General features: G+C 46.2%; 2 protein-coding genes across 5 annotated transcripts in view; one reads left to right on the top strand and one right to left on the bottom strand.

Moving 5' to 3' along the window:
• LOC135386145 (glutamate-gated chloride channel-like) overlaps positions 1-14937 on the bottom strand; it is a 348962-nt gene that overhangs the window by 264163 nt on the left and 69862 nt on the right. The gene's annotated exons all lie outside the window — the stretch shown is intronic.
• LOC135385033 (phosphate-regulating neutral endopeptidase PHEX-like) lies at positions 487-2568 on the top strand. The gene has a single exon (XM_064614210.1). It carries the CDS (start codon positions 487-489, stop codon positions 2566-2568), a length of 2082 nt encoding a protein of 693 aa, XP_064470280.1.

The following is a 14937-nucleotide window of genomic DNA, read 5'->3' as shown; positions in this document are numbered from 1 at the left end:
AAGACACTCACTCTTTGCCGGCATTTTACGCATGATTGACCGCCCAGTGGAGCTGGCTCATTTATTGGGTCCTTGCGATACTCCGCACAATCAACGGAAGACAATCCGTCTGCTGGTAGCCTTCCTGGGTGAGTCTGGTCTCACAACTGTATGGTGAACACTAAGTGCGAACTCCCTTTTAGTGTGAACTGCTGGCACCGTATGTTGTAGATCTGCAGTGTGTTCTTTTGTTTTGCCGCTCTATTGATTGAGCGTGGCGATCTCTGAAACCTTCCCGTTCACAGCTACCGCTGCGAAAAATATGTCGCGGGCAAAAAAAAAAAAAAAAAACACCAAAAGAAAAACACAACCTGACGTTGGCGTAGCGTTGGCTACTTTTGTGAAGAAGAAGAACTTTACGTAGGCACGGTAGGCACGCAAGCGAGCACGAGGCCCGTGTGCAGACGTTGTGCGTTACCCGCTCAGCCATCACAGTTGGAATTAACCATGGCCGAAGGCGACGCATCCTCCCTCCGGTCACCGCAAAACCCACTCGCAAATCGCAAAACCCACTCCTGCTTCTTCCACGCACTATTTGTGGCAATGTTCACCGCCGAAGTAACTCTCTTCGCCGTACTTGTTCCACTCGCCATCTCGAACAGCATTCTCAGATGCCAAGGAGTTGAGTGTCTCTCCCTGGAACGCGACATGAACCATTCCATCAACCTATCAGCGGATCCTTGCCACAACTTCTACGATCACGTGTGTGGAAGGTGGGAAAAGTACGCAGGTAGACGCTTCGGCACCCCAATGGAAAAGTACGAAGCATATCATCGTCACGCTCTTTTGAAGGAGATTGTTCTTACCGGAGGTAATGCTCATGAACAACGCCAGAACTCCAAGGAAAAAGCATCGGTGTTGTTAACCGCCTGCACTAGGCACGCTGCGCTGGAAGATTCCTTAAAGGACTTTCTGCGCTCGCTTAAACTTTCTTGGCCCGAAAAGACGCCTGCGACAAGACTGGAAATCCTGGATATCTTTGTGGGCTCATCTTTGGACTACGGAGTGCCACTCTTCTGGATGTTCACGGTTGGTCGCCATCCCAGGTTTCCAAGGCAGAATATTCTGTACCTGACAATGGACTACAGCATCCTTCAGTGGCTAAAACATATGAATAAGCTGAAGAAATCGAACGCCGCTGAGACATACATCCGGCGGTGTGCTGAGAGAATTGGAGGTAAGGGTCGGTCGTACGGACGTATGATTAAAGACGTTCTAGCAGCCCACGAGAGACTCAGTAATGCCATGAAGAGTCGTTTCGGCGTATACGAACCACAATACATGAACCTAGAAGACTCTGAGCTCCGCTTAGCCGTTAACCGCCACTTACCCGACAACTCTCAACTGTGGCCAGAAGACAATATCATCTGCCTTCAGCGCAGGCTGTTCTATAACTTCAATCGTTTCGCCCTTCACGATACCGAGAAACTTGCAAGACTGAAGCTATATATCGGCACCTATTTGGTATGGTACTTGTCACCTTTTACATCTACGTACCTTACTCACCATCTAATGAAGGACCTGAATGAAGCAGACAACACCAATACATATATCACCCAGCGCTGCTTTGAAAGCATAACCGATCTGATGCCTTTGCTCGTCTCTCAATACGTCCTGATGTCCATCCCTAACAAGAGCGAAATATTCGACATCTATCGTCATACACGGCACGCTGTTGATCACGTGGTACGTCGTGACAGCGCCACGGCGGCTGAAGCATTTGGCCGTGAATTAGATACCATTTCGGTGGGCGAGTTCAACATGACGTCCACATGGGTAGCACTGGATAAAATTTACAAGTACATCCCATTCTTGAAGGGCAACTTCTTCCACATGTATCGCACAATTGCGAAGTCGAACGCACGCGTTTTCAAAGAGACTATACGGCGTCCTGTTCGCGACGTCCTGCATCTGCCGCTTGTCAGCAGTATTCCAGTTTACCGATTGCTCGTGGCTCGTGAGATACAAGTGCCTATGCTGTTCCTTAGTCCACCCATCATAACGACATCCGTTCCTCTTCAGGCGAAGATGGCCACGTTGGGCGCATACATAGCCGGCAACATGTTCCAACTGATGTATTTTGTGCACTTCGCCGACGAAGACTTTCACCAGATTGATAAACAACGTATTAAGGACTTTTCCGAAGTTGTGTATGAGAGATTTTTCAACTACTCGGTGTCCATCACTGACCTTCTGGGAAACACAGCGCTTGCGATTGAGCCAATCGAGCAGTTGGTTTTTCTGTTTCGCGCTATGGGTATCAATGCTGTCTACAGAGAAGTAATACGTCACAACCTTGTGAACTCGACGGAAATTGTTGGTGGTTTTGATGTGAAGCGCCTCTTTTTCCTGGTTGCCTGTTTTTTGAACTGCGGCCCAGCTCAAGCAGGTGTAAGGGAAGATGCATTGTGCAATATGTTGGTGCCACAGGTCAACGGCTTTGCTTCGGCTTTCGGCTGTAAACCAGGACAACCCATGTACATCGATTTCTCACATCCGCACAGTGACGACGAACCCTGGAATGGATGAATATGATTAGACTTTCTTTTCTTTCTATGGTTTAGTGGGAATTCGTATGGACCTTTTGTGATATGCTTATACCACGTTACTTGATCACTGCGCACGATTTTTAGAAATACATAAATATTGAGTGCTGTGTTTGCAAACGTTATCTGATAGATTGCCTTGTACACGGACACGATGTTGACGACTGCTCAATGAGCTTCTGGATAATGTAGAAAGAGGGATTAACATGAAATCGACATTCTTTCCATGTGTCCATCTGGGTTATGGTGTCCCAACTTTTAAAGTACTCAGATGTAGCATGCGCAGACTGCCCTGAAGTCAATGGATTGCATAAAAAAACTGGTACAGTGAAAGCCTTAGTACAGCTTGGGACAAAAGTTCACGGAACACGGCACCTGCGTATTTCTTCATTGGAGCGCTTCCCTGCCAGCTATCACAAAGCGATCGAATAGGAAACGGGTGGCGGGCTATTCTATCCACCTCTCAATAGGTATGCCCACTTCTTCTTGTGGCTAAGTTGTCGCTCCATTGGAGAAATGAGACACCCCGGTGTTCCGTAAACTTTTGTCCCAAGCAGTACCTGCGGCGCTGGATATCAGTGATGGCTTTCGCCTAGTGTGTGCTTTCGGCTTGTGTTTCCATTACATTGCATTCAAAGAATATCGCGGTTTTATCAATGAGTGCTGTCTGTGGAACATTTACGAAACTCTACTCTTATGAAAACCGTTCTGTTGGTGGAGTACAGAGATCAAATCTGAGCAATAAGGGGGGGAGAAAACAATTTCGCATTGTTGCATTCCGCATGCTGGTAGGTCGCATCATCGAAGTCCCGTTGTGTCCAAAAACGTCAAAAAAAGCTTTGAGCGCAGAACGTTGATGGGCTGGATTATGCCAAGGACCAAGCAATTTTAATATAGAGAAGGGGCGAGACTCTAGCTGATTAAAAGAAACGTAGAGACAGAGTCCAGCCTCCTATAGGGCACTCGTTTATCAGGACCTTAGGCACACAAGGTATGGAAATTCCCGATCGCCATCCCTTGCCTTCTATTACCGCCGTATACAGGGTCTCTGCTCTAACGTGTCCAGAAATTATTTTTAAAGCGAGCGATAAAAGAAAAGCGAGCGTCATATTTTTACGTGAAGCTAATCTCCATACAGTACCGAGAGAAGAGGATAGAGAGGTAGCAAGCGAGCTGGTGGTATAGATCCATAACTTAAAAACCCGAGACTAGGGGACAAAAAAAAAAACGACAAACACAGACAAGGTCTCAAGGTCTCTTGTCTGTGTTTGTCGTTTTTTTTTTTTTTGTCTCCTAGTCTCGGGTTTTTAAGTAGTTTAAGTAGTAGTCCATGCAGTAGTTTATGAGCATAAATAATCTCGGGATCCTGTGGGAATGCTAACTTGCTCAAAATTAATCGCAAATGGCCGAAAACGCGCTCCGTTCTTACACTGTCACCACGTCACCAGATTCGTTCTCGTTCCATATGGACTTCGGTAAGGTAGATCGACCCTTCTCCTCTAACACCAGGCAAAGAAAGCGCACAAATATCGTCTGTATGTGTCAGAAGGACGCGTGGAACGGACAACACTTTTTCGTGTTTGGGTCAAGTTCGAGGCGCCCCTAAATGCTCAAGAAAACAAAATCTTGAGAAATAAAGTTTATATCCTACATACACACCACTAAAGGAATACACGCAATTTTTTTCAGCAAAATCTAAGCGGGTCGAGCTACACCTCTGGCTGGTTTTGGCTGGAATGGCCATGCTGCGTTCGGTGCTAGTTCAACTAGGGGTCCAAACAGGAACTGAACAGTAACCGAAAACCGCAAAAAAAAAAAAAGAAACGTCATATTTTGCCGAACCGAACCCGAACCGAACCGTAAACATTTTTTCTCTCCCCTTGAACGAACCGGAACTGAACCGAAAAAATATAATGCGCTAACCGGTTCGGCAGACGGTAAAAGAGTCTATACCTTTCCACTCGACTGCCTCCCACAAGCTCCCTGCATCGCTCGGAATCTTGCCGAATTCATAGAGCGGATATAACAAATTGAAAAACCAACCAGTGGTGAGTCCATGCACCTCCTACAGCCTCACCTCCAAAAGGTTCACGACATCCTTGTACATTTTTGTGACGCGATAGGTTAAAAAAAAAAATAGATGTGTTACACGACGGCTACGCTTTACATTGTTGCCTCGGCTGCTTCCTTTCATTCAGCGTGGCGTAAATTTTACCTTAGCTGCCTTTAACCAACCGTTTAACATCACCCTTTAAATTTTAATAGTTCACGGTGACATCCACAAGCAACGGGGACAACTAGCGAAAACGAGAAAGAGGTTGGCGTGTGGTCCAGAGCCTCGTGCAGACTGCAGAGCGTCGAGCTCTGTGGCACCAGCTAGACGCCGACCGCCGAACCAAGGGACGCGACCACACTTTCTTCAGAAATTGTGGAGAAAGTGTTCTTTAGAACACTTTCTTTTAGAAATTGGCGACAGCTTTTCTTTCTTTTTCTTTAGAAATTGGCGATAGCTTTTTGCACTGGAGTTAAATGGTATGCTGTACACCATTTCCCAGCACTTTTCGGTACAGTAAAGGATCATCAGCAGCGAAATACATGGTTCTTTGTAGCTATGAAGTGCATAGGCGAGGGAGTAAGAGGAAGGAAGCAGGAGCAAGCGATCGCCGGAGCCTAATCTCTCACATGTGGTACACTGATTAGAATAGCACGCGTAAACCGGTTCGAACCGATTAATATCGGTTCAAACCGTTAGTGTTGTTGCGCTGAACCCGAACCCGAACCGAACCGATAGCCTTGAACCGGAACTTGAACCGAACCCCCCAAAAATAACGTTTTCGAGCACTGGTTCAAATATATCTCTCCAACACACCCAAATGTCTCCTGTTATTAAACGAGCTATCTCGGCGCTCGCCGATGTAAGAATTTCAACCTTTTATTTCAACCTTGATGATTAAAACACCGTATGGGCCATTTGATTAACACGACCAAATCCGCGTACGCAGTACGCGTTTTACTCTGTGTGCCATGTACCCGATTCCGTCGCGAAAGACAAAGTCCCTTCCCTTCTACACTGTTAGAAAAAGGGTCTACTTTAACTCCTTTTTTTTTTTGCTACATATATAACACCCTTTTGGAGAGTACAATTAGTCTCAAAAAGGGAGTCTCCTCACTCCCTCAAGGGAGTAGCATAACACCTTTCTCACTACTGTAGAGTAATATTACTCCCCGGCAGGGAGAAGGTGTTATGCTACTCCCTTGGGGGAGTGAGGAGACACCCTTTTCAGCATAATTGTACTCTCCAAAAGGGTGTTATATATGTGGCAAAGAAAGGAGTTAAAGTACATCCTTTCTTTAAGAGTGTAGAGAAAGGAAGAGTATTCCTGCGTGCAAGGTAAAAAGCAGTTTAGTTCCTCGCTGTTTGACTTTGTCTTTCGCGACGGAATCGGGGGGGGGGGGGGGTGAATATGTTTATTATATACAAAAACTAGGAGGGAAAGGTTAGGGTTAGGTCAGGGAATCGGGCATATAGCATATAGAGAAGAACATCCAGAGAACCGGTAACCTCGGTCGTAAAAGACTGCATGGACCTTTTCTTCCCTTGGGCTGCCGTCCCACAATTCTAATGAACCTTTAACACGTCATCCCTAACCCTTTAAATGTCACGCCAATGATGAGGACCGTGCCCAGAAGAAGAACAGTCTCTGTTCGAAATATCGGCAGCTCTTGTCCTCAGGCACTTCCCTTCATCTTCCCTTCTCTGGGGAGTTACTGCAAATATACCGGCACTCGTACTGTGCACACGATATTTGCACTGGTGGCGGACATAATGGGCTCGGTGATAGGCAGTATCAGGTACCGAAATACTGTCTTAGGTACATTGCTGAGTACATGTACTTTACTTTAAGTGGAATTCCAATTGTGTTCTTCGTACTGTACTTTTGTCAAGTTCTTCTCCATCTAGTACTCAAGTCCAGGATATAAAAGCCTGATCCTGGGCACACAGAATGACAACATGAACACACGGATGTGCGTGTTGTCACTCTGTCTGCACAGACTCAGGCTTTCACATTATGGAGTTTCATGCGCCATTTCATCAAGCACTCAAGTACGTGACAGCAAATGCAAAGACAAAAAAATTGGAAATACGAAGTAAGTTTTGTGTCCAGAAGCAGCATTTTTGAACAAAAATATGGATTGTTGTCCTCCGTTTTCATAGTATACCAAGAGATGGAAAGATGAATGAATCACGAAATAAAAATACTTTTCGCTCTCCTAACTTCTTCTAACTTGCCGTTGGCAGTTTCCCGCGCGCTACCGCGCATTTTATAGGTTGATAACATCTACGTACAGTAGTTTATTTTGCAACGTGCGTTTCGATCATTTTATTTCGAGGTACACCCTTGGAGTTAGATTACGACTTTCTAGGATAATGATTTGTGGCCAACTACATGTAAGTTTTAATTTGGCGCTAGCGCACTGTTTTAGGCATGACCATTTCGCCAGGTACGTTGCGTATGGTCAGGGTACTGCCCGAACATTTCGGGCTGCAGTTTTTCCGCTTACGCGTAACGAGATTCTGTGCCGTAATAACGTACCAAAATTGTGAGCACGACACCGCCGAAGTGCAGAGAACGGGTTCATTACGCATTTTCAGAGAAATTGGCGAAAACGGTTGAAACGTGTGCCCTTGAAGAGTACCCTGACACAGTGTCATTTGTTGTAAATATGTCTTTCGATTTCTTTCGTTTTCCTTATTGCGCCCTTGCGACGTTGCCACTGTATTCATTGTAAGCACACTGTGTGTAAACGCTACCCCACTGTGAACACTATTCCTGACAGCTCGTCGAGGCAAGTGTAGATACGAGTTATAAACATATCGAAATCAGTCGCCAGGTTTGTACCTCCTAACTATTTACCTTAAAATTGTGTGTATTCCCGCGACTAGAGAATCGGCAGATAACTGAGTTTATACCAAATGGATGTTTTGTAAGGTGTTTATGCTTGGTCGTTGTTACGAACATGCTGTTCAAACCAAAAACGGTATACAACGTTGCAGGTAGACTTGTACGTATTTGGAGTATTGTATTTAAAATACTGTATTTTAAATACCATTTGCGGTATTTTGGTACTCTAGTCAATACTTTTTGTTTTCTCCATTTGTACTCTATTTAAAATACATTTTATGGTATTTTCTACTCAATACTCTAATTGCATATTTTGAATCTCCCTCTCAAACTTTCTGTGTCTCGTCTTTCCATTGTCTTGCTTGTTGAGTTGAAATTTCCTGTGTCCCTCGGACTTGACCCGGACATTGGCCCTTCTTGGAAGTTTCCATTTAGAGATCTTGTCCGTGTGTACTAATCCTTGGCGAGGGAGGGTTCTATTATGTGTGCCCTGACGCGATAACGCCGAATTCTGACCTCGCCGAGCAGGAACCTGCTAAAAGTTTCCATTGTTCTGGGTCACATATACTCAGTGGAGTTATGTGGTATCTCTCTCATCTTTTTGGGACTTGCGTTTAGATGACTCCTATCACACAGGGACGGCTTGCGTAGTACGCGGGGTTTAAGTGATTCATGTCACATAGCGGCGACTTGCCGCATTGACCAGTGTCTGGTGACTTTTTGCGTTCAAGGATAGATGGTATCTTAATTGTGTTTCAAATACTTTTTGAAGTATTTCGTACTCTATCTTAATTACTTTAATTTTCATGTATTTATACTCTAAGTACATTCTAACGTCAGTATTTATTATCTTATCTTAAATACATTTTTGGGTATCTTGTGCATGTCTGGTTGCAGGACATTAACAGGCATCTTTACTCCAAGTAGAAATTTCATATAAAGTCGCGTTCGTAGGATTATTCAGTATTCCACACTCAATACAATTCTCTAACCCTGTACATAAATTTATGTAATCCACCAGATATAACGGGGTCGTTCTTATATTAATGTAAAGAAAAGGCAATGTCCATCTCAAAGCAAGATTCTTGAACACGGTCACTGTCACAGTTGGTAGAGTTCCTCTATTAAAGGAAACAGTTAGTGGCTGAAATCCATTTAGTGACGGAAATAATTTTACGTTGTTATAATTTTTGCAGTGTTACTGAGATGGTTCCACAATTTCAGCGTACCTCAGCATTACAGTGAGACGACCCCGTGGTGGTCGCACTGTCACGTGGCCACATAAAGCCGCAGACGCGCTTAGTGGTGGACGTGCTGAAAGCACTGCCAAATTATGCTATTGCAAATGCCACTGAGGATTGTCCCCGATGATCGCAGCAACGATGCTGGCAAAACTGAAGAAAGATAAGGCACGACACGTTGCATCATAAGTATTTATCTGTGAAGAAATGTGTTCATAGTAAACTGCGTCCGGTGGCTTTTGCACGTGCATGTTGACAGATCACAGTTCATGAATCCGAATAAGGTGCATATGATGATGATAAAAAAAAAACTATGATGGGTCAGTGGCCAGTCTATCGTCAGTCTGCAGGAGATGTCATGGACAGGCAATGGCAGATGTCCAATCTCCCATTGACAGACCAAAGAAACTATAAGGGCTACTCCAAAGGATGTCTATAGACTTGAAACAGACAGGCCATAGGTTGCCAATCAATTGTTTCACAAGGGTAGGTGTTATCTGCGAGCACCTCACGGAGAAAATAAACATAATCGGTCATCGTAAAACGCTTTCGGGCGGATGCCATATGCTAGCAGACGACGCAGCCATGATCAGGTTCGGCCACGAGATCCAGCCACGGGATCCGGCACTGCAACAACCCTTTGCCATTCTATTACCTTACATCACCTCTGCTGGCCATGTCACGTCGAGACTGGGAGGTACCCGGGTTCGAATCCCGGTGCTGGCTGTGCTGTCTGGGGTTTTTCCTGGGTTTTCCTCAGACGCTTTCAGACATATGTCGGCACAGTTCCCTTAGAAGTCGGCACAGGACGCACATTCCCCCAGGGCGTCAGTCGTGACGTTGCCCACCTACGTGAGGCCGACAACGGCAAGCCCTTTCACCACCCACCACCACCACCACATCACCTCATCCCATCGTCGTTCATGTAGTAGTAGTTGTTACCTTACACGACCATATGGCGAAGAAAGAAGAGGAGGTATCTTTCCTTATATGGGTGGCGTTGGCGTAGCGTTGGCTATCCGCCACTTTTGGGAAGAAGAAGAACTTTACGTAGGCACGGTAGGCACGCAAGCGAGCACGAGCCCCGTTGTGCATACACGTTACCCGTTACCCGCTCAGCCATCACAGTTGGAACGAACCATGGCCGAAGGCGACGCATCTTCCCTCCGGTCACCGTTAAAATCTCGCAGGAGCCGCTCTAACTCTTGCTTCTTCTACGCAATATTTGTGGCAATGTTCACCGCCGAAGCAACTCTCTTCGCCGTACTTGTCCCACTCGCCATCTCGAACAGCATTCTCAGATGCCAAGGAGTTGAGTGTCTCTCCCTGGAACGCGACATGAACCATTCCATCAACCTAGCAGCGGATCCTTGCCACAACTTCTACGATCACGTGTGTGGAAGGTGGGGAAAGTACGCAGGTCGACGCTTCAGCACCCCGAGGGAAAAGTACGAAACATATCACCTTCACGCTCTTTTGAAGGAGATTGTTCTTGCCGGAGGTAATGCTCACGAAGATCGCCAGAACTCCAAGGAAAAAGCATCGGTGTTGTTAACCGCTTGCACTATGCACGCTGGGCAGGAAGACTCCTTAAAGGACTTTCTGAGGTCGCTTAAACTTTCTTGGCCGGAAAAGACGCCTGCGACAAGACTCGATATCCTGGATATCTTTGTGGCCTCGTCTTTGGACTACGGAGTGCCACTCTTCTGGATGTTCACGGTTGGTCGCCATCCCAGGTTTCCAAAGCAGAATATACTGTACATGACGATGGACTACAGCATCCTTCAGTGGCTAGAACATATGAATAAGCTGAAGAAATCGAACGCCGCTGAGACATACATCCGACGGTGTGCAGAGAGGATCGGAGGTAAGGGTCGGTCATACGGACGCATGATTAAGGATGTTCTAGCAGCCCACGAGGTAATGAGTGATGCCATGAAGAGTCGTTTCGGCGTATACGAACCACGATACATGGACCTAGAAGACTCTGAGCTCCGCTTAGCTGTTAACCGCCACTTACCCGACAACTCTCAACTGTGGCCAGAAGACAATATCATCTGCCTTCAGCGCAGGCTGTTCTATAACTTCGATCGCTTCTACCTTAATGATATCGAGACACTTGCAAGACTAAAGCTTTATATCGGCACCTATCTAGTCTGGTACTTGTCACCTTTTACATCTACGTACCTTACCCACCATCTAATGAAGGACCTGAATGAAGCGGGCGACACCAATACATATATCACCCAGCGCTGCTTTGAAGGCATCATCGATCTGATGCCTTTGCTCGTCTCTCAATACGTCCTGATGTCCATCCCTAACAAGAGCGAAATATTCGACATCTATCGTCATGCACGGCACGCTGTTGATCACGTGGTACGTCGTGACAGCGCCACGGCGGCTGAAGCATTTGGCCGTGAATTAGATACCATTTCGGTGGGCGAGTTCAACATGACGTCCACATGGGCAGCACTGGATAAAATTTACAAGTACATCCCACTCTTAAGGGGCAACTTCTTCCACATGTATCTCACAGTTGCGAAGGCGAACGCACGCGTTTTCAAAGACACTATACGGCGTCCTGTTCGAGACCTCCTGCATCTGCCGCTTGTTGGCAGTATTCCAGTCTACCGATTGCTCGTGGCTCGTGAGATACAAGTGCCTATGCTGTTCCTTCGTCCACCCATCATAACGACATCCGTTCCACTTGAGGCGAAGATGGCCACCTTGGGCGCATACATAGCCCGCAACATGTTCCAACTCATGTATTTTGTGCACTTCGCCGACGAGGACTTTCACCCGATTGATAAACAACGTATTAAGGACTTTTCTAAAGTTGTGTATGAGAGATTTTTCAACTACTCGGAGTCCATCGCTGACCTTCTGGGAAACACAGCGCTTGCGATTGAGCAAATCGAGCAGTTGGTTTTTCTGTTTCGCGCTATGGGTATCAATGCTGCTTACAGAGATGTAATACGTCACAACCTTGTGAACTCGACGGAAATTGTTGGTGGTTTTGATGTGAAGCGCCTCTTTTTCCTGGTTGCCTGTTTTTTGAACTGCGGCCCAGCTCAAGCAGGTGTTATGGAAGATGCATTATGCAATATGTTGGTGCCACAGGTCAACGGCTTTGCTGCGGCTTTCGGCTGTAAACCAGGACAACCCATGTACATCGATTTCTCACATCCGCACAGTGACGACGAGCCCTGGGATGGATGAATATGATTAGACTTTCTTTTCTTTCTATGGTTTAGTGGGAATTCGTATGGGCCTTTTGTGATATGCTTATACCACGTTACTTGATCACTGCGCACGATTTTTAGAAATACATAAATATTGAGTGCTGTGTTTGCAAAAGTTATCTGATAGATTGCCTTATACACGGACACGATGTTGACGACTGCTCAAGGAGCTTCTGGGTAATGTAGAAAGAGGGATTAACATGAAATCGACATTCTTTCCACGTGTCCATCTGGGGTATCGTGTTCCAACTTCTAAAGTACTCAGATGTAGCATGCACCGACTGCCCTCAAGTCTATGCATTGCATAAAAAAACTGTTACAGTGAAAGCCTTAGCACCTGCGGCGCTGGATATCGGTGATGGCTTTTGCCAAGTGTGTGCCTCTGGCTTGTGTTTCCATTACATTGCATTCAAAAAATATCGCGGTTTTATAAATGAGTGCTGTCTGTGGAACATTTACGAAACTCTACCTGTCGGCGCAGTACAGAGATGAAATCTGAGCAATAAGGGGGAGAAAAAAAATTCACATTGTTGCATTCCGCATGCTGGTACGTCGCATCATTGAAGTCCCGTTGTGTCAAAAAAGCTTTGAGCGCAGAGCGTTGATGGGCTGGATTATGCGAAGGACCAAGGGCGAGAGTCCAGCTGTCTAAGAGAAACGTACAGACGCAGTCCAGGCGCCTACAGGGCACTCATTTATCAGGAGCTTAGGCACACAAGGTATGGAAATTGCCGATCGCCATCCCTTGCCTTCTATTCCCGCCGTATACAGGGTGTCTGCTCTAACGATTCCAGAAATTATTTTTAAAGCGAGCGATAAAAGAAAAGCAAGTGGTACTTTTCTGCTACTTGAGTAAGAAACAGGTACTGCTTCACTAGTAGCACCTGTTTCCTAGTCAAGTAGTTGAAACGTAGCGCTCGTTTCTCTTTTAACGCTCGCCTTAAATAAAATTTCAGGACACGTTAGAGCAAACACCCTGTATACTCGGATAGACATTTCAGGGATTCAGATACAAAGTATCATGTAAATAGTTTATCGCAATACAGCTCCCTGCTTTGTTGCAAGATATTGTCAGGCGTATGTGTACGTGAACTTGATTGACCTGGATTTATCGGCACGAGCCCCTAATCAATGCAAAGTTATAGATAAGTTAAAAGCATCTGCGTAGCCAACCTCGCAGATCGCGTCTTCTACAATTCCAGCTCTAACACCGTGGTACGGTACAAAACAAGGCGCCTCGCAAAACAGTATGTTTGCATATACGCCAAATCTTCGACCTGCCACCACCTTGTCCGCGGTTTTGGATCCGATGGCGCGAAGTGTAATGTACAACTGCTGGTTCGAATGGTACCCAGTGCATTTCCGTGAGGATGCTGAAGGGCGTTTTATGGTATTGTTTGCTATGTCCGCGGTCTCCACAGGAATCAATCTTGGAAAATACCGCAGCGTCATAGAGATTGATGAGAAAGTCATGGATATGCGCAATAGGATACCGGTTAGAAATGGCGCACGGTAATCGTCACGGGGGCGCCAATTCCCTGGATCTTTTTGTGGGAACATATGTAACGCAGAGACCTAAGGACTGCTGGATGGTCGTAGGTACCTAAGCGCCAGGAGGTGATCAAACTCAGGACGGGCAATGGCAAAGTGTCGGATGATAGTTGATGTGGTATCTCGTGTTCAGAAAAGCCTTTAGTGAGGATGTCGTCCGTTCTCGTATGTCGATGGGGAGTGTCCGCGGGTAGTAATCTCACGACGTTGCGGAAGTCTTTCAGAATACCACGAAAGTGTGGTGTAGCTGCCGGTCGCGTGAAGGCAGGGCTAGTCGACTTGCGCTTCGCTCCTGTTCCTGGGACAGGCCGGTGGTGTTGTCAAGCAGCCTAAGTCGCTTCACGTCGACCAGAAGGTGCAAGTAGCGTAGAAAATCCGCCCCGATGATGGCGTCTCAAAACATGTGCGGTGATCAAAACCCATTGAAAGGTACGACGCAGCCTTAATTCAGGGTGAGGGATTGTTCGTCGAAACACTTGACAGGGAAAGAGTTGGCGGCTTGGTTTGTTATATATTTGGATGCGCGATGACGGTATACAAGGACACGGTGGAATGATGCTCACTTCATCGCCCGTTAGTCACGCCCGATAAGAAAACAAATGTTTGTGTCAGTGACATCAAAGAGGCTGCTGCTGTGGTGCCTAGAAAAGTTCGGCCGCCTTCATTTCCTGAGGCCGGCATATGTGTTTATTAAGAAAAAAAAGAAAGAAAAGGTTAGCCAGGCAAAGAGCCGGCTTGCAATCCCGAAAGAAAGGGAAAAGGGGAAGGCGAAACGAAGAAGAAAAGGAAGGAGAAATAAAAGCAAAAAAGGGGAGTCAAAAAGAAAAGTAAGGAGAAAGAATAAAGGGGGAATCGAAAAAAAGGAAGGAAATAAAAAATAAAAATGGGGGAATCGAAAAAAGAGGAAAGAAAGAGAAAAGAAGAACGGGGGAATCGAACAAAAAATGAAGGAAAGAAAAAAGAAAAAGAGGGAAAAAGAAAGGAAAAGGAAAGAAAGAAAGAAGAAAAACACTGGCACAACGTTACATGCTGTTCACGAGTCCTGAGACTCTGAGAAAACCGAGGAGAGCGTCAGTGACAGCCCACTGGTTGGGGTGCAAGACGGGGCCAAGAAGAGCAGCCAACGAAAAGTCCTTGCAGCCGACCTGGAGCAGACGGCAACGGAGGGTGTCCCTATGTTGAAGGTGCTGCTGGCAATACAGGAGCTGGCGTGGGATGTTAGCTTCCACTCCACAGAGATTACAGTTTGGTGAATTTAGCCGACCCATCTTGAAGAGAAGTGAGGGTGTACGGGCAACATTCAGTCGTAGGCGGTGAAGGGATTCTTCTTTACGACTGCGGTGGCAAGTGATGACGAACTCAATCAATGGGTCGATAGACCGTAGGAATGAGTCGTAAGTCGTAGTTTCGGCAC

This window comes from Ornithodoros turicata, chromosome 2 (assembly GCF_037126465.1).
Source record: "Ornithodoros turicata isolate Travis chromosome 2, ASM3712646v1, whole genome shotgun sequence".
In the NCBI taxonomy this organism is placed as follows: domain Eukaryota; kingdom Metazoa; phylum Arthropoda; class Arachnida; order Ixodida; family Argasidae; genus Ornithodoros; species Ornithodoros turicata.
The sequence above is the reverse complement of the archived record's forward strand: the minus strand, read 5'-3'. Positions and strand labels throughout refer to the sequence as shown.